General features: G+C 43.1%; 1 protein-coding gene across 5 annotated transcripts in view; it reads right to left on the bottom strand.

Moving 5' to 3' along the window:
- The window catches only part of Cep112 (centrosomal protein 112), a 467,011-nt gene that overhangs the window by 39,712 nt on the left and 400,515 nt on the right, over positions 1-26,784 (bottom strand). For all 5 annotated transcript variants that reach the window (NM_001105849.1, XM_087570857.1, XM_087570858.1 and 2 more), the window contains one exon: positions 7,787-7,876. In NM_001105849.1, coding sequence (NP_001099319.1) covers positions 7,787-7,876 — 90 coding nt within the window. The remainder of the gene's footprint in view (positions 1-7,786; positions 7,877-26,784) is intronic.

Below are 26,784 nucleotides of genomic sequence, written 5' to 3'. Positions count from 1 at the left end.
GAGAGAACCTCAGGCACAGCAGATAAAGTAGAAGACATTGACACATCAGTCAAAGAAAGTGTTAAATCTAGAAAATTCTTGACACAAAACATCCGGGAAACCTGACATACCATGAGAAGACCTAACCTAAGAATAGTAGGGATAGAAGAAGGCGAAGATTCCCAGCTCCAAAGCCCAGACAATATTCTCAACAAAATCATAGAATAGAACTTTCTCAACCTAAAGACAGAGATAACTACAATCATGTAAGAAGCTTACAGAATACCAATTAGACTGGACCAGAAAAGAAACTCCTCCCATCACATAATAATCAAAACAGAAAATCTACAGAACAAAGAAAGAAAATTAAAAGTGGCAAAGGAAAAAGTTCAGGTAACATACAAAGGCAGACCTATCAGAATTACACCCAACTTCTCAACAGAGACTCTAAAATCTAGAAGGGTCTGGACAGATACCTGGGAACTCCTAAAAACAAACCAACAAAAAAACCCAAAAAACAAAAACAACAACAACAACAACAACAACAACAAAACCAAACCCAGAGATGCCAACCTAGTTATACCCAGCAAAACTCTCATCACCATAGATGGAGAAAACAAGATATTTCAAGACAAATCCCAATTCAAACAATATCTATCTCTAAGTTCAGCCTACAAAAAACACTAGAAGGAAAACTCCAACCCAAGGAGGATAACTACATCCAAGAAAACACAGGAAATTAGTAATTCCATATGAGAAAAAAAAGGGACATACACACACACACACACACACACACACACACACACACACAAACACAAACACACTCATACCACCAACATCAAAATAACAGGAAACAATCACTGGTCACTGACATCTCTCACCATCAATGGACCAAATTTCCCAATAAAAAAGACACAGGCTAACAGAATGAAGGTGAAAACAAGATCTATCATTCTGCTGCATACAAGAAATACACCTCGCCACTAAAGATAATTATCTCATAGTGAAGGGCTGAAAAAAGCTTTCTAAGCAAAAACACCCAAGAAGCAAGCTGGAGTAGCCATTCTAATATGTAATAAAATAGACTTTCAACCAAAATTAATCCAAAGAGACAGGGAAGGACGCCTCATACTCAACAAAGGAAAAATATACCAAGATGATACCTCAATTCTGAACATCTATGTCCCAAACACAAGGGTACCCACATTTGGAAAAGAAACATTGCTAAAACTTAAATTGTATATTGAACCCAAACATTAATCGTGGGAGACTTCAATACCCCACTCTCATCAATTAACAGATCATCCAGACAAAAATTAAACATAGAAATAATAAAACTAACAGACGTTATGAATGAAACAGACCTAACAACCATCTATAGGATATTTCACTCTAACACAAAAGAATATAATTTCTTCTCAGCACTTCATTGACCATATAGTCTGTCACAAAGCAAGCCTCAACAGATACAAGAAAGCTGAAATAACTTGTATCTTATCAGACAGACCACCATGGATTAAAGCTGGACTTCAACAACAATAGAAACACCAGAAATCTCTACTTGATGATCTCTGGGTCAGGGAAGAAATAAATTAAAGACTTTCTAGCATTCAATGAAAACGAAGGCACAGCATATCCAAATGTGTGGGACACAGTGAAAGCAGGGCTATGAGCAAAGTCCATAGCACCAAGTGCCTCCATAAAGAAATTTGAAAGTTTTCATAACTGCAATTTAAAAGTACACCTGAAAGCCCTGGAGGAGGGTGGGGGGGGGGGAGAAGCAAGCACACCAAAGAGGAGTAGAATGCAGGGAAAAAAAAAATCAAAATCAGGGCTGAAATCAGTTAGGAACAGAGAACACAATACAAAGAATCAATAAAACCAACAAGATAGACAAACCCTTAGCCAAACTAACCAAAAGACAGAGACAAGTATCCAAATAGACAAAATCAGGAATGAAAAGGGAGATATAACAGGCGCTGAAAAATTCAAAGAATCATTACGTCTTATTTCAAAAGCCTGTACTCCACAAAATTGGAAAATCTTAATAAAATAGATTTTCTAGACAGATACCACTTACCAAAGTTAAATCAAGACCGGGTAAACTATTTAAACAGCCCAATAACCCCTAAAGAAATAGAAGCAGTAATTAAAAGTCTCCCAAACAAAAAAAGCTCAGGATCAGATGGTTTTCTACCAGTCATTCAAAGAAGAGCCAACACCAAGACTCCACACACTATTCCACAAAAAAGAAACAGAAGAAACACTGCCAAACTCATTCTATGAGGCCACAGTCACACTGACATCTAAACCACACAAAGACTCAACAAAAAAAGAACTTCAGACTGATTTCTCTTATGAACACTGATGCAGAAATACTGAACAAAATACTCGCACACTGAATCTAGGACCAGATAAAACATTATTTCTCATGATCACATAGGTTTCATCCCAGACATACAGGATGGTCAGTATATGAAAAGCCATGAACATAATCCACCATATAAACAAACAAAGAAATAATCACATGATCATCTCATTTGGTGCCGAAAAACCTTTGACAGAATCCAACACTAATTCATGTTAACATTATTGGAGAGATCAGGGATACAAGGTACATACCTAAACGTAATCAAAGCAATATACAGCAAGCTAATAGCCAACATCAAGGTAAATGGAAAGAAACTTAAATCAATTCCACTAAAATCAGGCCCAAGACAAGGCTGCCCATTCTCCCTCTATCTATTCAGGATAGTACTTGAAGTTCTAGCCAGAGCAATAAGACAACTAAAGGAGATCAAGGGGATATAAACTGGAAAAGAAGTCAAAGTACTGATATTTGTGGATGATATGATAGTATACATAAGTGACCCCGAAAATTCTACCAGAGAACTCCTACAGCTGATAAACACCTTCAAGCAATATGGCTGGATAAAAAATTAACTCAAAGAAATCAGTAGCCCTCCTTTATACAAATGATAAACTGGCCAAGAATTAGGGAAATAGCATTCTTTACAATAGCCATGAATAATATAAAATATCTTGGTATAATTCTAACCAAGCAAGTGAAAGATCTATATGACAAGAACTTCAAGTTCCGGAAGAAAGAAATTGAAGGTATCAGAAGATGGGAAGATCTCCCATGCTCATGGATAGGCAGGATTAAGGTAGGGAAAACTGCCATCTTACTAAAAATCAATGTACAGATTCAATGTAATTCCCATCAAAATCACAACACAATTTTTTATAGACATTGAAAGAGCAATTCTCAACAGTATAAAGAAAAATAAAAAAATCCAGGATAGCCAAAATAATGTAGAACAAAAGAACTTCCAGAGGAATCACCATCCCTGACCTCAAGCTGTAGTGATAAAAACTGCATGGTATTGGTACAGAGACAGGCATGTTGATCAATGAAATCAAATCGAAGACCCCGAAATAAACCCACACACCTATGGTCACTTGATTTTTGATTAAGAATCCAAAAACCATACAATGGAAAAAAAGAAAGCATCTTCAACAAACTGTGCTGGTCTAACTGGATATCTACATGTAGAAGAATGAAAATAGACTCATATTTATCATCCTGCATAAAACTCAAGTCCAAGTGGAAGAAGGACCTCAACTTAGAACCAGAAACAGTAAATCTCATGGAAGAAAAAGTGGAGAAAAGCCTTGAACGATTAGTACAGGAGACAATTTCCTGAACAGAACACCAGTGGCTCAGTCTCTAAGATCAACAATTGATAAATGAGACCTCGTGAAATTGCAAAGCTTCTGTAAGGCAAATGACACTGTCAACAGGACAAAAGGCAGCCTATGGATTGGGAAAGGATCTTCACCAACCCTTCATCTGACAGTGGGCTAATATCCAAAATATATAAAGAACTCAAGAAGTTAGATACCAGCAACAAACCCAAACAACCAATTAAAATGGGGCACAGAGCTACATAGAGGAGTCTCCACAGAGGACTCTCGTAGTGGAGAAGATTCTCCACAGAGGACTCTCGTAGTGGAGAAGGTTCTCCACAGAGGACTCTCGTAGTGGAGAAGATTCTCCACAGAGGACTCTCGTAGTGGAGAAGGTTCTCCACAGAGGACTCTCGTAGTGGAGAAGATTCTCCACAGAGGACTCTCGTAGTGGAGAAGGTTCTCCACAGAGGACTCTCGTAGTGGAGAAGGTTCTCCACAGAGGACTCTCGTAGTGGAGAAGGTTCTCCACAGAGGACTCTCGTAGTGGAGAAGGTTCTCCACAGAGGACTCTCGTAGTGGAGAAGATTCTCCACAGAGGACTCTCGTAGTGGAGAAGGTTCTCCACAGAGGACTCTCGTAGTGGAGAAGGTTCTCCACAGAGGACTCTCGTAGTGGAGAAGGTTCTCCACAGAGGACTCTCGTAGTGGAGAAGGTTCTCCACAGAGGACTCTCGTAGTGGAGAAGGTTCTCCACAGAGGACTCTCGTAGTGGAGAAGTGCTTAAAGCAATGTTCAGAGTCAAATGCAGATCAAAACAACTCTGAGGCTCCATCGTACACCCCTCAGAACGGCTAAGATTAAAAACTCAAGAGGGAGCTCATGCTGGCGAGGATGTGGAGCATCCTCTGCCTTGGCTGGTGGGAGTACAAACCTTTATAACCACTTTAAAAATCAATATGGTGGTTTCTCAGAAAACTAGGGATAGTTCTGCCTCAAGACCCAGCTATGCCACTCCCGGGCAATATATCCACAAGATCTCCTCCGTCCCACAAAGACATTGCTCAGCCATGTTCACAGCAGCTTTATTCGTAATGCCCAGAAACCGGAAACAACCTAGATGTCTTTCAGCTGAAGAATGGATAAAGAAAATGTGGTACATCTATGCAATGGGATACTATTCAGCTATTAAAGCCAAGACAGCATGGATTTGCAGGCAAATGGATGGAATTTCAGAATATCATCCTGAATGAGGTAACTTGGTCCCAAAAGGACATGTATGGTATATATTCACTTATCGGTAGATATTAGCCAAAAAATACAGGATACCCATGCTACATTCCATTTACCCAAAGAAGCTAAACAAGAAGGAAGGTACAAGTAAGGATGTGACAAAATGAGACCCTGGGACTGGACTTTTAAAATATTTTTTACTAGAAAAAGAAGAAGCTGATGAAGAACATGAGGGAGGGAGGGAGGGAGGGAAGGAGAGTGAGAGGGAGGAAAAGAGGGAGAGAGGGACAGAAGGAGAGAGGGAGGGAGGGAGAGAGGGAGAGAGAGGGAGAGAGGGAGAGGGAGAAAGAGAGAGAGCAGTCCAGATGAAACGTAATAAATAGTAATTTGGGGTTATTGACAGGGAAATGGGTTCTAACTGCATGGAGGGCAGGCAGCTGTCCAGCTGTGGCATGCTTAAGGCATGTTAAAAACATGGAGGCTGTGTGTGTCCTTCATCCAGGGACATAAATGGTCTAAACCAGGTAGAAACCTTATGCCTGGATTCTTAATACTTTTAAGTACACAAGGATGCTTGAATCTCACTTAGAAGGAGGAGTAAAATAGTTATAAGAAGCAGATGGAGGGAGGGAACTGGGGGGCAGGGAGAGGGGTTGGGAGGGGAATGGGAATGAGAATGTATGGAAACCTGCATCCCCAGAAAGAGACAGAGACCTGGGATAAAGGAGGTAGCCAAGAGTCAACGTGGGTGTCCTTTGCTGTGACTCACAGCATTGGGGATATGGAACCTAAAGAGGCCACCTCCTATAGCCAGGCAGAAACATCAATAAAGCGATAGGGACACCAACCCACCCACAAAACTTTCGACCTAAAATTTATCCTGTTTACAAGAACCGCAGGGATAGGGGTGTAGCAGAGACTGAGGGAATGACCAACCAATAACTGCCCCACTTGAGACCCATCCCATGGGCAAGCATCAGTCCCTGACACTATTAATGATACTGCTATGCTTACCGACAGGAGTCTAGCATGGCTGTCCTCTGGGAGGCTCCACCCAGCAGCTGACTCAGACAAATGCAGACGCCCACAGCCAATCAATGGATGGAGCTTGGGGACTCTTGTGGAAGGACAGTAGGAAGGATTGCAGCCCCCAAGGGGATAGGAACTCCATAAAAAGACCAACAGAGTCAACTATCCTGCACCCTTGGGGCTCTCAGACTCTGAACCATCAACCAAAGAACATACACGGGCTGGACCTAGGCCTCCCTGCTCATAGGTAGCAGATGTGCAGCTTGGTCTTCATGTGGGCCCTGAACAACTAGAACGGGGCTATCCCAAAAGATGTTGCCTGAACGTGGGATATGTCTTTCTAGATGGGCTTCCTCGTCTGGCCTCATTGGGAGAGGATGCACCTAGCCTCATAGAGACTTAATGTGCCAGGGTTGGGGGATATCCAGTGGCCCCACCCTCTTAGAGAAGGGGAGGGGGTTGGAGGAAGAATTGTGGGAGGGGTGACTGGGAAAAGGCAGTGAGTGGGATGTAAATTAAATAAGTAAAATAATAAAAAATAACTCAGAATAGATCACATCCTTGAATATACTTTTAAAAAAACTGTACAACTTTAAGGCAAAAAAGGAGAAAATCTGAAATTTAATGTTAGAAACAAGTTCTCTAGATTGATACTAAGAACATTATCCATAAGAACAAAAGGTGATACACTGAACTTAACTAAAACCTTTTGGTTGATGAGTCTGTTAAAAGAATGCAGAGATAAGCTATAGAACATGGGGAAGCCTTTGACAACTCAGAGACTGTTAGAACCCATACCATTTGGCCACATTCCTGGCCTTGAGCCCCTTTTTGTCAATATCTCCAGAGATGAACAGAGCCTCCATTACCAGACTGGAACACTTATATTTTCCAAAAATCAAAGCAACCCATCCTGAGATCCTGTACTGAGCTTTCCTGGCACAGCTGAGGTATGGCCATGTGGCAACACTCATGGTGGTTTGTGGGTAGTGTCTGGTGACGCCAAGGAAGGGGTAGCAAGACTGTACCCAGGGGCTGAGGACAATGTATCCCCTGGATCTCACCAACACTCATGCTCTGTGTTGGTCCACTGCTAAAGCTTTTAAAGGGTCAACATGGCCAGGTACTATAATTCACTAAAACTAAGGGTTGAGTATAAATAAGCTTGCCATTTGAAAATAAAATAGGTTAATGGCTACTGTCATGGCTTATTTTATTAACCTAATGAAAAGAAAGAGAACATCAAGATTGAAAAGAGAACATGATTTTTGTCTGTTAACTAAATAATGTCCATTTATGTTATGGAGTTGTATGTCCACTTATTTTTAAACAATGGCATAGAAGACACTGTGAGATGCCTACTCCATATCTATTTCTCTACTTCTGTGTTTTTCTTTCCCTTCCTTGTCTAAGTTCATCATCAGCTGATGAGTCCTGATTGGCTAGTTGGGCGTATCTCAGTCCTCTAGCCTTTGATTGGGCATGCTAGGTCAAGTAAGTGATCTGCTGCTGCCAATAAAAAGAGGCAGAAGTGAGTCTAAGAATTTCTGACCCCTCACAAGATTCCAGAAACTGACGACTCTGTATATCCAGAGAGTGCAGAATGGGTAGGATATATGGTGTTGCTGCAGCCATCTTGGAATTGCTTTGAGAATTAAGACACTAAAGGAGGGAGAGCCACCAGAAGGTCAGAGATGCAGTCTTTATCATCTCTGGACCTCTTGTTCTGACTGGTAATATTTGTCCTTGGTTTTGACCATCCAGTGGGCACTCTGTCCTCAAAGCCAGAGGCCCTAGCTGACACAGGAAGCAGCCCCTGAGCTGGGGAAGGAACAAGCGAGGCGGAAAGGACCTACCTGTTCCTGTGCCTCCAGTTCTTTGTGCTGTAACTTTTTCTCTGCACTTCGCACCTGATTAGAGCGGGTTTCTAGCTCATCTTGTAAAGCCTGAAACAGTAAAATAAAAGCAACATCAGAAATTAGCACACTTGACAAACGAGCCCTGCCTCACGAACTGGCATCACCCAGGCCTCAGGTCCCAGCTTAGTACTTTGTTTCCAAGATTTCGGCAGGCACAGAAGCCCAGGCTTTGGGTGCTCCGCTCACAGCATTTGAGCTAGGAGTACTGAGGATGAAAACCTGCAAATGTGGCTGAGTGTGGTGGCACATGACTGCAATCTGAAAAGGCTGAGACAAATCTAGGCTATACAGCAAGATCCTGTCTCAAAATTCCCAAAAAGCCACAGAAAAAAAAAGAAGTCCTAATGTATAAAATAGACGAACTAGCAAGTTTCAGTTATTACCAAAATGTCTCCTATCCAGCATAGGGCTCCAACCATGTGATAAGGGAGGAAGCCATTTTTAATGAAAGCAGCCCTACTAGTGTAACAATGAAAAGCATCAAAATCTGTAGGTATTGTGACATCTAGTCAACATGACATTTAAAGATTATAATGATTAATTTATAGCAAACCTAAACCAATCTCCATAGAAACTCTGAGAGGATGGTGTGGAATTTGAAATCTTTGCAAGTTGTGGAGAGAGAGGACCTTTCAGTTGCCAAGTAGCTGTCAGAAGCAGATGCTGGTTAATATGGGGAGGCTGGAAGCCACTCCCGTCCGCAGTTGGCATCACTGTAAGTGAAGAGTAGACTAGGAAGGACAGAGCACAGTATGGCGTGCTGTCCTCTTATGGAGCCAATGCACAGAAAGGTATAGTGAAGAGAAGGCATGGCATGGTAACAGCAAGGATGGTAATGTAAAAACCAGCTTCATCCAGTTTCTGTTACTGCAGGATGCTGAGATCGTGACAGTCAGGAGAACAGAGGCACCCTCCTGATTCCCCAGAGTGACATTACAGTGCTGGGGAAGTAGCGAAGAATTATCGAGCTACACATCCTTGGTCAGTGAAGAGGAGAATGACAGCAGAGGAGGGGCCATTCTGGGGAAAAGTTACAATGTTAAGATGGATGGCACAAGAAAGGTTATCTGAGTAGATATTTACCAGCAGGGAGAACAGAGCCACACGGATCGCCAGGAAAGCCGTTCTTACATTACGGCAGAGGCCACTGCATATGGGAAAGCTCTGGGGAAGCCACAGAGGTCACTGTGGAGATGGAGAAGAGGCGGAACAATGCGGTCTCAGGCTAAATGGAGTGAGTGTCTCAGGTCAGTGGAGTCGTTTAGGCTCCACTGAGGTAGGAAGCTGCTGGAGGACTCTGAGTAGGCACCACTTTGGCTGCAGACTGGACGACGGCAAGGCAGGTGTGGAGAGGCTGACCAGGACCTGTTGGTTTCCTGGGAAAGAGTGATGGAGAACTGGAACAGGGTAGAATCAACTGGTGAATGAAATGCTGGATTCCAGGTAGATTCTGAAGGTAGAGGTCGTGGTCCTGAAGAGCTAGGTCCAGAGCATGAGAATAAGTGAGGACCCCTGAGGAGTCTGACCAGTTAGTTCTAAGAGATGGGGCAGGTGTCAGGAGAAGCCCTGGAGCTCAGCCTGGCATATATGTCTAAAATGCCTATCATATATCTAAGTGCCACAGGTACAGGTGTAATGTCTAATTTAGGGTTCACTAAAACTCAATGTATGAGGCAACAGTGGCATCTGCCTGTAATTGTAGCACCCAGGAAGCTGGGGCAAGAGGATCATAAATTCATGGTTGTCTTGGTATATAGTGTGATATGCTGTCTTAAGAAAGAACAACAACGGGGTTGGGGATTTGGCTCAGTGGTAGAGCGCTTACCTAGGAAGCGCAAGGTCCTGGGATCGGTCCCCAGCCCCAGAAAAAAAAAAAGAAAAAAGAAAAAAAAAAAAAAGAAAGAACAACAACAAAACCCAGCAACAACACACACACATAGGCTTTTACACACACACACACACACACACACACACACACACACACACACACACACACACACACAAACCATTGTTTTTATTTTGGGGGTTGGGTTCCCTCTCTGAGAATCTAATGAAAGCTAAATACATGGTCACTCTCCAAAAAGGAAAAAGCATGGTTATGACGTTGTTTCAGAGTGTAGAGATTGTATGAAGCATGCTCGTGGGCAGACCTTATATTAAACACTTTCAATTTAAAGGGTAAGATGATTTTAAAATGAGCATATATGGTTTTAGGGTCTTTTTGATATTAAACATTGTGAATTTACAATCTGACTAGGTCTGGGAATGAGCTTAGAAATCTCAAGTTTTTATCTCGTCTTATACTATTGTGGTCTGATTCCAAAAAGACAGACGACATTGTTCCCATTCTTGTCAGTTCTGTAGCATTCTTTTACTTGTGATGGCTCTCAGGAGACAGGGTGTGATAAAATGGCACGGCTGTGGAGAGTAACAACCTCTGCTGTGGAGAAAATGCACACACACTTTCCTGTCCAGCTCTTTGCTGCTAAGTCACTTCACTACTGCCAGTGACCTTCTGAAACCCCAATCCAATGGCCATGTCTGCCCACTGACATTTGGGGCTGCTCTCCCCACCTCTGCGATCTAGCTTGACTTCCTCAGTACAGCTAACAGGGCCTTAGACTAGCAGCATGGAAGAAGACTGGGGGCTCGTGTGCTGTGCTGGGGCCACTGTTACCATCAATAACAAGCTAAGGTGGGGTGGGGGCTGTATTTACAACTCTCATGAAGATCTTTGTAGCAAGTCATATTCTGTCTTAGGAAATCATGGGGGCTCAGTGTGCTCAAATCCCCATGGCCAGGAGGGAGGCACTGGGCTGGCACTAATGTTTCTCTAACTTCAAATTCAATGTCTGGGCTGCGCCCTGCGCCTCTTTCTCTCTGCCTGCTCTCTCTTTTCTTTGTCCCACCCACCCTGTTCTGAAACTCAGGGCGGAGCTCACTGGACTCCTCTGGGCTTTCCCCAAGCTGCTGTTGAAGAGAAGTATCATACCTGTCTGTGTGAGGCTGCAGATGATTACAGCTGTGGGATCCCTGTCACTTCTGCAGGCTTAGTGCCTGGCCAGACCAATGCCTGGCACAGACAACTGCCAAACTGCAATGTAAAGGGAACTGAGTCGTATACGGTGGAGTTGCACTCCCTAAGGAAGTCCGTTCCAACCATCAGGGCTTCTGGCGGTCCTTAATCGGGCACATTTAACCAGTGGTAGGCTTGTGTTTGGAAATACAGACTGTATCTATGTTCATATTATATTTTGTAATATGCATAGCCATCTCTGTACACACACACACATAGTGGTGATTATACTCATATGTTGTCTGGTTTCTGTCATAACAAAGTGGGTTATTTTCCAGTTTTTGCTTTACTCACAGAAAAATATAAACTTGTGCATTTCCCCTGTCTTAAAGGAAAGCCTGTTTCCTTCCTCCTGGTTCCGCCTCCCCTTCACTAGTAGGCCCCATACTCTGCACAGTGTCTCCTCCTGCTGGTCCCCGCGCCTCTCCTCCTCACCATTCTCCTGGTCTCACTTCACCAATCACTTGTTACCTCCAAATGCCAGAGCCTGAGGCTAATGTGCTTCTCTCCTTGTGGCAGCATTTCACGGCTATTTGTGTTTTTCTTTTGAATTCTGAGGAACTAATTGTCCCAGTGAAGGCAAGGGAAGGAAGAAGGCTGTTTCAGGATGGACAGTCAAATACAAGACCTTGAGTGGGAGCTGTGGCTATGGAGAAGCAGACTTAGGTGGTAGAACCATGAATGGCAGCTTGGGAGGAGGAACTTAGCTATCTCAGGGCTTTGACCATGAGAGTCAAGGATTTTGGTAATAGCAACTCAGAAATGTTGGGGCAGTATGGTTTTAACATGCTGATTTTAAAGTGCTACTGGGACTTCAAGGAGGACCCATTGCTGTGATATTAATATTTATATCCAATAAGTTCATACATTGAAATCCTAACACCCAAGGCAATGGTACCAGTTTGAGCTTCTCAGATGTTATACAAGGGTCCTGGGACAATGGCTGTGGTCCAGTCCTGGGTGCTTGTGTGCCATACTGATTGGAATCATGCTCAAAAGGAGGCTAGTCAAGTACAGCCGCCCGAGAGACGAATTGCAGTCTCACAGACATCCCCTCTGCTGAGGTCTTGATGGTGGAAGGTCCAGCCTCTTTAACAGAGAGTAACCAATGTGTGACGTTCAAAGCCCTGTAGCTCAGTAACTGTAGTCACAGCCCCCTGAGCTGAAAGTTGACCTGACAGTTAGGTCTGAGCAGGATAGAGAGCCTCTTAGACGCCATGTGCAGGGGGACCCTTGTCTGGGAAAATGAGCAAATTAAAGAGTGTCCTGAACCTGGGCTTCATGATGGCCACGAAGCAGAGTAGGCAGAGGAGGGAAAAGGAGCACAGAGAGCTGCGAGATCAGGAGGGGTGGGAGGCAGTGGTGAGACAGTGGGGGGGGGAAGTCAAATGGAATTGTCCTCACACCCCACACAGTGAGTCTATTCAGCCCACCAGGTTTTATCATTATTATCAAGATAGAATTCCAATTACATCTGCTTTTCAAAACCAGTAGTGCTTAGAACTTGCTCATAGTTAAAAAATGTAAAGCACAAAAATCTTTTCAGAGGTTAATCAGAGAAAGTTGTATCTGAAATGACTTTTATTATCTATTAAAAAATCATTGTAAAAATTGAAAAGTAAGCCAGAAATATTCTTTCTCAATTAAAGTGTAGCACATGAAAGGAAAATGATGGTTTCTGTTGGCAACTGTTCCCAGAAGAATATTCTAAAACAATTGTTATTTGAATCTGAACCTCTGATTATAACATAGAAGACCATGGGAAATGACCACAGCTTTTCAGAATGTACAACCAGTGGGGTTTCTTTCAAGTTGTGGTTTTTTTTTTTTTGAGAAACCACCAGTTGTGACATCATACACACATGTATACACGTGTACACACATATGATATGCACACACTCAGACATACACATTCCCGTCTACACTTGAGCAAATACACTTGTAAACACAAAGTCACATACACTTGCATACACACGTGGCATACACACACACACACACACACACACACACACACACACACACACACCCCTTTAGCTTATTCCTGAAAAAAAGAAAAGTTCAAGAAGTTGAAGAACAGAATGTCCCTTTAGGTCAAAAATAGGAAACCAATCCTCATTGCGAACATTTAAGTCTGTATCCTGCAGGACTACTCCTTCTGTGTTAATTCTGTTTTGTCAATTGGTATCGTCACTAAAGAGATGATTCTTTAATTATATCTGCTTTTAACTACTCTGTAGGCCAGTTTGGCAGAGAGTAGAATTGTTCTGGTATTTTGTGGTAGGGAGCAAAGGAAAACATGTTATAGAAGAAAAATGTAAATGACATAATTCTTTCTATACGCACAATGAGGGTGTGCCCCTAGCAGTGAGGGGCCTGGGAGAAAAGTTGCTTTGTTTGTTTAAAACATGGAAACAATCAGAGCAAGGCCAAGTGTGAAGGATTTTATGGATCTGTAGGGCTCTTCAGGATAAGGAGAAGGACTGGTGTTCCAGGCCTTCCCATTGGGTGGGTTGTCCAGGGACAGGAGGCGGGATTATAATACTCAATGCTGTTTTTATGACGTTAGCCACCATAACTTAGCATGAGGCACTCCCTAGATTGTAAACCATGTAGTAAGAACATATGTGCCATTGTATGTAAATCCAAAGTTCCTCATATAGCGGTGAATTAATTAAACAAGGAGGAAGTGGGTAGATCCATACCTTCTAATCATAAATAAATGGAACAATAGTTTATTTCAATCACAGAGCAGTTAAAAATCATTCAATAAAGAAAAAGCTCATTGGAAGAGAGTACCACGGAACAGTGATTCCAAAAAGAAAATGTCCCCAGGAGCATGGCATAGATAGAGCTTTCTGATAGCACAGCATTTGACTGTGTCCAGAGTCTTTCTAGAGAACCCTGACCTTGCCTAGGACGCCTGAGTGTCGTGCCTCCACTGTCCCTTCCTGGCTGTCTCAGAATGTATTCCAAGCTGTCATCACAACAATATGACAATACCGTTTTCATCTCCTTTTCTCATCCTGACATAAAAACCTCAAGTGAAACTGGGAGTTACTTGCAAATGCAAACAGAACCATCAGCAGTGTGCACTAGCCTCCAATACACCTGCTTCTGGAAGCATTGAGAGCCACCACACCTGAGGCACCCCCTCTGTTGACTTAGACTATGCTTTGCTCCTTCGTGAGAAGACAACTAGAGACCAGAGGTCTGCTTGTTTTCCAATTTAGGTAAACGTGAAGTTCAGGGTTTCGTTTTTAGTGGTGGTGTATTTTCCATTTGAAACATGTAAGATGATTTTTAAAGTTTATTGTTAAAGTCTGTAAACTATTATATAGTTTTAATATATCCTTTAGTTTTGATCTTAGGCAGAAATGACAGTCTTTGGCCAGTGTAGAAACCATGGTGACAAAGGGGGAATGAGGGTGACTCTCCCTTCAACTCAGTTGCCTATGTAATGATGCCCATGTTTGTCTATGCTACACACTCACACCCAGCTCTAATGGTGCTCCTTGGAGGAGGCTTTCTTTGACATGCAAATTGACACAGAACCGATAGACATCTTTCTTTTTAATATTGCTAACTTCAGGCTAAGATAAAATACAAGTGGGGCATAAGATTGGACTTGATTTCCTTCTTTATTTTTATCTTAGTAAATAATATAAACAAACAAAGGAAGAAGGCCAAGCCCTGTCACTCATGTGGGGAGACGCACAGCTAGGGCTACTAAAGGTGCCATGATGGCAGAATGTGACATTTTAATGGGCTGGTTTCATTGGCTATTGAGGGAGGCCACTGCATCTCCTGCTGTATTACTAAATATTTAAATAGGCCAAGTCTAGGAACAAAAGTAACAAGACTTTGCTGGCTGAAATGCCGCTCAAGCTGTCTCCTGTAGTGTCGCTTCATTCATAGCTTCAAAGTTGAAGAGATGAACCATGAAGTAGTGAGGGATGGGGCAGCACTCAGCCACAGATCTACAGTGAGCTCCAACTCCTGTGGGGACCACTGAAGCATCCCCAACACTTGGTATCATTTTTCCTGTCATGGTGACATTCACGTTTCCGGTCCCACACTCCTGCATTCCAAGAAACCACTTCTAAAAACCTTTCATAATCAGTCTGCCTTGTGACACTGGTGTGAGGAAAAGAGGATGCTGGGGGATTTTAATCCAACACATATGCTATTTTGCACGTACATTAAATTTTCTCTCAGGAAAAACTTTAGTGCTGTTTCTAAGCCACACGTGTAAGAACAGCATTTGACTGTGAACCTGCTAGATCTCCCATTCAACACTAAACAAAAATATTATGGACAATGTGAAAAACAAAAATGGTGTTTTCTGGAAAGAAAAGACAAATTTTCCCCCTTTCTTTCTCACATCTATTTTCAGTCCTTTAAAAATCCCTATAGGATTTCCTCTAAAAATGCACTTTAAGAAAAGCTAAGTGTTTCCTGGTCTTCAGAGAAGTTCCTGTCACTCCAGGACTTTGATGATCTGAGGAGGCTGGAGTCCCTCAACACACATCATCAGTGCTCCTGTCACACGGCGGCCACCGACCACCGACAGACAGTCCTCACGCCTATTTCTACCCAGGAAATTCAAAGCACATCCGCCCCTCTCCTTCTCAGGCAGCCTCACTTGTGAACAAGTTCTTATCTTGGGTGTAAAATCCAGGATCGAGTTTAAGCACCACAGCTGGGAATTTTAGGAGCACAGGGCATTTCCCCCTCTGGCCAGTGCTTTCACCGCGCACACACTTGAGTTCGCCCTTTGCAGAACAGAGTACACATCACTAGAAATGTCAGATCGTTAGAGACCACCACTCTTTTGTACAAGCCCAAGAAAGGGAGTAGACCCATCGGCCATTCATTTAAATTTCAACTTTCTTACAATGTTAACCATTCACACATTTGATCTACAATCCCCATATTCAAGGGTTTTCCCAGGAAACGTCTCAAATCTCGATTCAAGAAAATTCAGGCTACTGGTTAAGGCTGTGTGCTTACAACACACCCATGCTTCAGCTTTTGGAATTTCATCTGCTTCCCCTTGTTGTATAGACTGCTTCATAAGGGGAACAACTTCCTCTCCCAATCTTTAAAGCGATCTCTGAGATGCTTGGACAATTATTGGTTCTTTTTTTTTTCTTTTTTTTTTTTTTTCCGGGGCTGGGGACTGAACCCAGGACCTTGCGCTTCCTAGGTAAGCGCTCTACCACTGAGCCAAATCCCCAACCCCCGGACAATTATTATTTACACTATAGTAGCAGTTTGTGCTGGTAATACCAACCAGCTACGTAAAGATCAAATGGCTTTTTATTTAAAACACTTGAGTAGGGCTCAAGAAATGGCTCAATGGGTAGAGGGCTTATTTATTGTGCAAGGATTAGAACCTGGTTTTGAATTCCCCAAACCATACAGCCAGGTGTAGTGGCATTTTTATAATTCCAATGCTCCTGTGGGGAGCTGGGAAGTTAAGACAGGAGAAGCCCTGGAAGCTCATGGGCCCGTTAACCTATGTATGTGGTAGTGAACAGGGATCTTGCTTCAAGTGAGGCTCAATGCAAGAACTGTCAAAGGCCATAGTGTGTACACACACATACACACACACACACACACACACACACACACACACACACACACGAGAGAGAGAGAGAGAGAGAGAGAGAGAGAGAGAGAGAGAGAGAGAGGAGGGAGAAGGAGAAAGGGATGGGGAGAGGTGTTTTAAAAAGTAATAAAAACAGCTGTGTTCTGATCATCCAGCCTGCTTCTTCAAGTGTCAACAGTGTGGTCTCTTCTGGTTTTAAGACAACAGGAGGGGTTGGGGATTTAGCTCAGTGGTAGAGCCCATGCCTAGCAGGCGCAAGGCCCTGGGTTGGGTCCCCAGCTCCGAAAAATAGAAAAGAAAAAAAAGACAACAGGTGTCAGTTCTTCCTTTTCAAATTCAAAGGGTCAGTCATGGCTGAGTTCCTTCGTGCTCTCATTGGCAGGCTGTCTTCCTTGCTGCCCTGTTCCTTCATATATTGTACAGATGGGCTATGAGCCAGTACAGTGGTGACTTCAGCCTTGTTCCTCTTATTCTCTGATGCTCATGGACCTTTGTTTTGTTCTGGATACCTTTCATCCCACTCCTCATGTACTCCTACCACCAGCTAACTTCCTCCTCTGTAACCTGACTCTGTTTCCAGTGATTGCTGAAGCTTGTTCTCTGCAAGGTGAGCTGTGACCTTTCTATGGCCAATCCAGTGCCCGCACCACATCTTTATTGTCTAGGGTTTCTCTACTGGCCTGGACATAGCTGGGCCTCCTCCTTCCAGACATCCTTTCCTTTCACATCACAAAATTGGGATGGTCTTCCTCAAGCTTCTGTTGCTTTCCTCATTTTTTTTATCCTTTCAACTATGCATATTTCTCCCAAAGGATCTTCTCAATCTACTTTTTTTGTATAGAGCATCTCCAATGGGCAATATATTGATTTTTATAAATTTCAGTTGGAACCCACACCACACCATCTGGGTTTCCATGTATGATGGGCAATGTTAACTAAGTTTCCCTGTTGCTGATTCCCAACATTCATCTCCACACATAGTTCCTCACATGTCCTCTAATTTGATGCCTACAACTGTCTCCCCTGTAGATACACGGTCAGTCACCTCGCATTACCTCAAACTTACCAAGTTCAAGGCCAAGTTCATACATTTTCTCCTCAATCAGCTTCATTCTCAACTCTCCTGATGGTTTGGCTGAATGATATCCTTCCCAGAAAAGATAACTACTGCAGATGTGTGATGGTGGTTCTTTCTATGTGCATGTGGGGCCTTACAGACATAATTAGCTGAGGTTATACTAGAGTGGGGTATACCCTTTTAAAGGAAAAACTAAAACAAAGCCAATAGCCTTGCTAGGTAATCCAGCCTGGGCTCAAATTCATGCTCTTTCACCTCAGACTCCTGACTTCTGGGATCCCAGTTATGTGCAGCCATGTTTGGGTTTAGCATGGGCCTCTTAACCAACCAAGCTATGTAGGAAAGAGTTGGCCAGAGCGTGGGGTGACTCTGAGCCAAGAGCATTGAGGAGCTCTGGGCAATAGTAAAGCTAAAGAAGCATGGAAGCGTCCATTCTGACAACATTCAGAGGGGACTGAGTCTGCCCAGATCTAAGGCTCCTGGCCCCTGAGCTGTGAGACAACCCTTTCTAGTTTCAGGCTCTTTAAGCTTTTAGTTAGCATGCTAGCTGCGGGGGGGGACCCTTCCATTGTTGACTTTGTTTTCTGTTGAAATACTGAACACACACTCGCGCACGCGCGCACACACACACACACACACACACACACACACACACACCCCTCCTCCATGGAAATAAATCAGAGATCAGTTGGCCCTCGTAAGGTCCCCTGCTTGTCCCAGAGGACAGAAGAACGGGATGTTCTGACTGGCAGGTTGAGTCACATGCTTGTACCATAATGAACCATAAAATTAGTTCCATCTCCAGGTTAGGAAATGGTAACGGAAGACAGGTGTCCCTCCGCAGAAAAGGCGGAAGTGCATCTCTAGGAGAATGAAAATGGATGCAGGAAATAAAAAACCTGACTCAGTTGTGCCTCTCCCATCTGGGTTACATGAAAGTGTGTGTGTGTGTGTGTGTGTGTGTGTGTGTGTGTGTGTGTGTGTGGTGTTTTGAGAGGGAACACACACAAAAATAGGAGGTCTTTTTTTTCTCCCATGTGTATTCACTTCCTTTGGCTAACACGACAACCAAAAGCTTTCATAGGACCCAGTTCTACTAGAGGTCATTTTGTCCTTGTGAGGAGCGGCAGTGTACTCAGACAATCTGGAGAACAGCACTAGGGGAATGTATTATGTCGTACTCCCTCTTTAGTGTTTCTATGGTTTTGCATACATGGCCATTTCATGTCATAAATGAAGCAGTTTCAGAACAGCAATGACGCATGCTTAGATGGAGAGAGACGCCTAGCATGGCAAGGCAGAGTCTGAGGTGTGCTTGCTTCCCATCCCCCCACATTTACACAGGGGATGCAAATCATCTATGTCAGGAAAGGGTTGTTCTTTTTTTAACCTTAGGATTCTCGGATATCTGGAGCCCATACTTATGAGGGAAGAAGTTTAAAACTTTCCATTTAAAGCACTTAGAATGAGAGGATTTACAAAGATCCTGTTTAATGTTCAGCTGACACATTGTCAAAAACATTTATCACGCAACCTTTTGAAGTTTCTCCCACTCCTTTCTAGTTATTAAAGCTCAGTTTGCACTTAGTTATCAACAACAGAGCAAACACGTGATTGTCTTTATAGTCAGCCGTTTGGTTTCTGAACTACTAAGCAGAATTCAGTTCTTCTGATCAGAAAGATGATTAGTGACCTAGTTTTCAGGCTGGAAGCACCACCCAGCTGATTTCTAAAATCACTTCTGTATGGACTCAGGAAGAATGCCAGAAGAGTCTTGGAAATTTCTTTTTAAGTGTTTTATGATGCTCCAAAATTTCAGAATGTTCAGCTATGAGAATGTAGCACTTTAAGTCCGGGTGAATGGAATTCTTTCACTATAAACCAAGAAATGGAGACCTACATTAAGGTGGTGAGTTCTCTGGCAACTTAACCCCTAATGTAAATTTCTTCAGATTAAGAATAAATGAAATATATTCTAAGAATACAGTAAGAATAGATTAAATTCATATTACATTTAAAATTTTTTGAGTCTATACAGAATGTGCTCGATATTATATGGGAGGCTCAAAGTGGGGTAAGCCTTGGTCATATCTTTTAGGCAGCTGACATTATCATACAAGCTACGTGATAAAGACAAAAGGCAGGAGGGCACAGTAAGTGTCTTAAGCTGCCAATTGAGAACAAAAGGAAGGAGAAGAACAGAGAAAGAGGTTCAAAGACACCACAAGGAAGGAAGCAGATAAATCCAGAATGTGGAACATTCTGCAGGACAACTGACCTGCTTTCTGCAGGAAGTCAATGTCATGGCACAAAAGCAAAGAAAGGCATGCTTTAGATTAAAAAAGACAGAGATGATGAAGATCAAATGCAACATTTGCATCTTGTTTGGATTTTGATTCAGACAAGTTGCCCATAAAGTGGCAATTTGAAGTCAATGGGGACCCTTAACTATGAAACAGGTAATAAATAAGGCTAAAGGACAGCTTAATTCTCCTGGGTATGACAATGAGACTGAGGACTGTGTGAACCATGTTTTCTCAGATGAATTCTGGGGGTACACAAGGAAAAATGATGTTTGTAGCTTCCTTCAGTGTAGGTTAGCATAAAATGAGAGGAAAAAGAAAGGAAATATGGGCTTTAACTCAGGATCTTATTCTGTTGACCAAGCTGTCCTAGAACTCTCTAAGTAGCTAGCCCAGGCTGGCCTTGGACTCAGCGATCTTTCTGCCTCAGCTTCAATGTGGTCAAATCTTGACAGCTGTTAAAGATAGGTGCTCAAGTCCAACACACAGTAAAAAGGCATGGGGTTTTGGTATGATGGCAACAGTGTCTTAGGAAGAGCTTTGAGGAACAGCTAATTTTGACAGGCAATAGGCAGGGAGGAGGAGGAACTGTTTCCCAGGAAACAACCTTGTAGAGATCAACAAAGAGAAAACAGGGTGAGCTGAGCAAGGATGGCACAGTCCACGTGGCAGGGGCTGAGTAGTCCTGCAAAGGAAGGCTGAGCAGAGGCTCAGGAAGCCTTTTATTCAGTAAGAACAACTTGTACATTCTGTTATCTATAGCATGAGTTACACATTTTATAGTTAGTTTCTCTCTTGACACATCTTTTCCATCTAACTTTCAACACCTCCCTCATAGAACAATCTTTCCTGTCAAGTCTGCTCTGGTCCTTCCATAGCCCCAGCTGACCAGTATATGTCCTAATTTTACTGCTGTTGCTGTGTTATCCTGACAAAGAGCAACACAGGGGAGGAAAGGGTCGTTCTGCTTGTGATTTCAGATTACAGTCCATCACTGAGGGGAAAGGCAAGGCAAGAACTGAAGGAACCAGTAACATCATGTCCGTAGTTAAGAGCAGAGAGAAATAAGTGCATGTGGGTATCCTTGCTTGCTCGTTCAGCTAAATCTCCTCACTTTCACATGTTTATGGCCCAGCCTAGAGAATGGTGCTACCCAAAGTGGGCTTAGCCAAGTAATAATCAAGACAATTCCCCAAAGACATACTCACAGACCAAACTGACAAACTGATCTAGTAATCCCTCAACTGAGACCCTTTCCCCTTGTGATCCTAGGTTATGACAAGTGGAGAGCACACCATCTATTGTTCTGCCCACTGTTATTTGCATGAGTAGTGACGTTCTTGGCAACAAACAGCTTTTAAGGTAACTTTTTCAAGAGCTACTCTGGGAAATGAAATTCACGGAGTGAGAGAAGAACACATGCGTGTACTTTCGAGTCTGAATGTACAACAATGATCACGAATGCTTATGATCCTAACCACAGAGTAAGCATTGCACTCATGATGAAATTATGAGGCTTCTGATGTGGTTTGTATTGCTTGCTTTAGATGAAAGTTTCAGAAGTTTCTAACTAGATTTTTTTTTTTTAAAATTACTGGCCTGGCCATGTAAGCCTTTTTCTCCTTTAGCACTGATATTGCATAATAAACATGTCTTTCACAAAGAAAAAGTTAATGTTTTAACACTTTTTGAAGTAACTTTAATCACAGTTGGTAATGTGTAAAGTAAATTAAGATTCCCTGGACAGCACAAGATCTAATGTAGGCGGTAGTCACTGTAGAAAGGTACATGGTTTCTTAGACCAGTCTTTACCTTTTGTGTTCTGGAAATGAGCATTTGCTTAGGCTGACTGCAATCGTGATCCTCCTGCCTCAGGTGGGATTCTAGTGGTCCACCACACTGAGCTCAAACATATTTTTAAGCAAAAATACAACTGGTTCTTAGTAGTTTTGCCCAAATTTTAAGAATGTTGTTCAAAATCTGTTAAACCTTAACTTTTGAAAGGCTTCCTGTACCACTAAACTCTGACAAAAATATAATCTAGTGGGTTGTTTGTTTGTTTAAATAAATGGTTCCAAACCAAACATCTCAGACTTAAAATACAGTGTTGTTTCTCTTACAGACAGACAAAACTCTTTTGGCACCTTAAAGGAGACCTCATGTGGAAATCTGATTTTAACTAATCTAGTTTTGAATTGCATTTACTTATTGTATGTGTACATGCCATGGTGCAGTACAGGGGTCAGAGGACAACTCCTTGGACTTGGTTCTCTATCTGCCCTGCAGATTTTAAGGATTAAAGTTAGGTCATCAGGGTTTGTGGCAAGCACCCTCACATACTGTGAGCCAGCTCTCTTGCTCCTAGTTAATTTGTTATAGTTATGTTTCCTTATCAATTTACTATTAGCATTGCTTGTCAGTCCAACTTCTGAACAGCTAAGGCCATTTGGTACACCACTGGTAGATAAACCCTGTTTCTGGACTAATATCAATTTTAAAATTGTGTTTCACTTTGGATTATAAAATACACAGGAACTAGAAACAACAACAACAACAACAGCAACAACAACAACAACAACACCACATTAAGAGAATTGAAGTTGCCTAATCACTGTATTCAGACATAACGCAATTAATACAAAGTCTTCTTCTCCATGTCTTTCCCCCTAAGCATACAAAGCAGGCATAATGAACCTGGGGACTCAGGTGTACCCATAAAAACCTTTGTGCCTCCACTGTTCCTTTCATCCTGCTCAGTGGAGGCTGCTCTTCTCTGGCTGCTGGTGAGGACTGAGAAAGGAGCCTTGGTTTCTCAGGTCACTCAGCCTACAGTCACCTTAAACTGCACAGTCTGAATCTGTTGGGTCGTTCTCAAGAGATTTTGAATGCTTCCTAGAAGCAATTTATTCTAGAGTATAACATACCTAAAGTATCCCAGACTGCCATTCTGTGGCTTCTTATTGAGGGACTTTGGGTCCCCCTTGTCTTTGACTAGGGATTAGACTGGATGTTTGGTGTCCACTGACCTCATCCTCCTAGTTGTATTTTTTAATATATTTCGAATTCTTCAAGAATTTTACGCAATGCTTTTTCATATTCACCTTCTATTACTTCTCTAACTTCTGCCAGATCAACTCCCACCTCTCCAAAATTTTCAAAAAGAATAATCCATTGAGTTTAAATTTGCTGCCCATATTGTCATGGGGTGTGGTGTCGTCCACTGAAATATGGTTGTCCCCAGGGTTCATTCCCTCAATGAAACTGACTTTCCCTCCCCAGGGTCCATCAATTAATAGCTCTCAGCTAGTGGTGGTGGCGGTCAGGAGCCCCTCCCTGCTCCATGTTGGAACATTGATAGGCTTGGTCTTGTGCAGACCTTATGCAGGCAACACAGCTGCTGAGATTTCTTGAGTACAGTGTTCCTGTCCTGTCCAGAAGGCACTGTTTTTTCTCTGGTCTTTCTTGACCTCTGACTTGTACAATCTTTCTACCCTCTCTTCTATGATGATCCCTGATCCTTGGGGGCTAGGGGCAGTGACATGTATTTTATTCTTCCCTGGGACTACTCAATATTTATCTTCAACCTGCCTTCCCAGACTTCGGCAGATTGCCACTATTCTCCCTGTCAACTGCTCTTTGCCTGCTGGATGAGGGCCTCTTCATTCTTCTTACTTTCTGCAGGTGAAGCTCAAAAAGTGACACTCTCCCTGTAAGTGGGAGATGTGACATATGAACTTCAGGATTTTGCAAGACTGTGAACTACCACATTTTCTGCAGTAAAAGTCTAGTGTGATTAATGAGCAAAGTGTCAAAAATATTTGCAAGATAGATATCACAGTACATAAATATTCAAAATTGTATTCAGAGACACAGTCCTCATTTGGGTACATCTCATTGGTCCTCATGGAGAGGGTTATTCGGAATAGCCTTGAGGTAGTCCTACTCCCACTCCACTCCTAGTGCTGGAACAGAACAAAGATGCTCTTGCTGTGTTCCACAAGAGCTTTTCTAAGCCAAAGAAGAATGCACCGGAAGATCATTACGTTTCAATGTACTGAACTGAAAACGTAAGCTCTTTCAAGGGGATATGAAAAATAGGTAACAGAATCTTTAGCCCTAAAAGCAAAAATCACTGGCTGAGAGACTGGTGAGTCCAGCTTTGGGGTAGGAATGAAGGAGATATAAGCTCACTACATCACTGTTATTTGGTAGTGTGCTGGAGCTGCTGCGAATATTATCACATGGCCTGTTAGGTATGCCCAGCTCTGTTTTAGAGATAAAGACACCAAGATGCAATACAAAGTACCTCAAAAGAAGACCCCGGGTTAAGCAACAGCCTCTAGCCCTGGTCCAACTGACTATAACCAGTCTTGCTGGTGCTAGTCAACGTCTCTTCCATCGAGCCCTGTCCATCTCGGCCTTGAGCAGCTTGATGCTGATTTCATGTAGGGATGTTGCTGGGAATCTGCTGTACCATAAAGGTCCTCCCACCCTAAAGCATCTTCCTTTGCTTCCCAAGCTCTCTTACACATGGTTGCTAAGGGCCTTTCCTAGCCTGGCTTCTCTGAGACCGTAACAGCTCTTCTCTACCTACAGAGGTTTCTAGATCCCAAGCACAGAGGATATCCCTGTTACTCAATGTGTGTTTTAAGAACCACTATCGTAATGGAAGGTCTCAGGCGACCTGCTGGCATCCTGGAGTGTGAGAAGCCCTGGTCATCTAGGGAATGCTCCCAGCAAGCAAAACCCAACTCTTGCTTTCAGAGCAAAACTGCTGGAGAAAACCTTCTGTGGCCCAGGCCCCTGATCTCAGCTGGGAGGCCTTGGAGCTGGCCTTAGGCAGTAGTAACCTGGCGCAAGCTGCAGAGTGACACTCAGATTAACCAGGAACCAGTCAGTTTTCTGCGAATGACCCAACAGATTCAGACTGCGCAGTTTAAAGTGAGTGTAGGCCGAGTGACCTGAGAAACCAAGGCTCCTTTCTGAGTCCTCACCAGGGGCAAAGAAGAGCGGTGTCCACTGAGCAGAATTAAAGGAGCAGCTGGAGCTACAGAGAGGCATTTGTGTTTCCCAAGACCTTGATTTAGTTTCTAACTTATGTCCTTTGTCTTCAGCTGCTATGAAGCTAAACTGTGATGGGCATGGCCACTCTCGGCAACTTTAGACTTTATGACTGGCGTGGTTATTACACCTACTCTTGGCTCTGTAGCATTTCCCCTATATGTCTGACCTTGATTTTCTCACTAATTACATTTAACTCTGTGGAATGACATGCTTCTCTATCTGAAATGCTCACTGGAATGAGGTGAGGGAGAGTTGGTAGCATTTGTATTTGGGCACTGCATCAGGGAAGCAATGGGGCCAATATATGTTGCATTTCTGTGACTTCGCTTGTCCTAGACAGCATGTATAACACTAGTCCTAGCTTCTGGTGCAGGCTGTCTGTACATGTGGAACTGCAGCATAAGACACTTAACTACAAACCCTGAGTGTAAGTTCATAGAACCTTCTATGGAAAAACTAGGGATTTTGAGGGATGCCAGCATTTGAGAAAAGGCTTGTGGCGGGCCACACGGCAGTGTGAGGTAGATTTCTTTGCAATGGAAGCTGTGCTGTCTATCCTGACTCACCTTCCTCTGTGTCTCTCTACCTTTCTAAACCAGGAATGCTGTCTGGCTGGTCTTAGCCATCATGAACTGGGCTTCAAAGAGTCAGTCTTGCACTAAAGAGTGGAAAAAGAAGTCTTCTATTTGAAAATTGATTCAAGTCAAGCCATAAAACAGGACAAAAGAATAAAGTCTTCACTGGATGTCTGTGATGTAATGGTGATGCAATGGTAGTTAATTGCTTGGAAAGATACCATTGGGTGAGCCTGTGGCTCGCTGGGAAGAGTGATCTGGGCACCTAGTGCCCTGTTTTCTCCCCTGCGATGAGTATGACCACTGACTGTTTAGCTCCAAGAACCTGTTTCTGCATGCATGCCAGTGAGATGTTGGAGAAAATGACCTGCCAATGTGTTAGCATTAAGTTCAGCTGTCACACAATTCTACTTCCCTATTATAAAGGTGTGTGAGCCAGTGTGGAGATGACTGGATGTCACTGCAGAGCCAGTGTGGAGATGTCACTGCAGAGCCAGTGTGGAGGTGACGATGTCACTGCAGTGACTGTGTGTGTGTACTTTCTAGTCTTCCTGGCTGAGTTTTCATGGCTGCTTCACCTCTGTCACTTTTACAACTTTGGACACTCAAAGTTCCATGGATACCAGTTTGTGGGTGTGTCAGTAAAGGAATAACAGCAGTAACAGTCTCACTCTTGTCAAGGGGGTTATCACAGAAAACCATGGCGTTACACACAGGGGCTCAACAGGTACCATTATTCGATCGCCACAGGGCAACCAGAAGTGGTTGGCCACATCTGCAACTGTGCACTACCTTTCCCTTTTGTTAAGTACTTGTTACTATGTTTCTCATGAGTACTGGATGTTAAGTATGCCTAACTGTACAGTAATGGGCACGGAAGGACTCTCGAGCCTTTTGGAAATGCATCGCAGTGCTCATCAAAACTGGAGTTGGAACATTTTAAACATATTTTAAACACATTTTAAACACATTTTTCCTTTATGTCCCTGCTACAGCCATGGAATAAATAGCAAGAGGGCAGAGAGGCTGTCCCCAGCCTCTCCATCCAGAACAGGTTCTCCTCTGTTCTATGTTCCACTGCCGTTACCTGCACCTTGCTCTGCCCCATGACCCGAAGACTGTGACTCCTGAACACAGTAAAGCAGAGGTGGAAGCGAGACAAGAGAAAACCCACACCCCAGAGCCCCTGCTGCTTAATTTAATCTGCACCAGGGTGTGTTCAGTGCTG

Source organism: Rattus norvegicus, chromosome 10 (assembly GCF_021556685.1).
Source record: "Rattus norvegicus strain SHRSP/BbbUtx chromosome 10, alternate assembly SHRSP_T2T, whole genome shotgun sequence".
Taxonomy (NCBI): Eukaryota; Metazoa; Chordata; class Mammalia; order Rodentia; family Muridae; genus Rattus; species Rattus norvegicus.
This window is presented reverse-complemented; position numbering and strand designations above follow the sequence as displayed.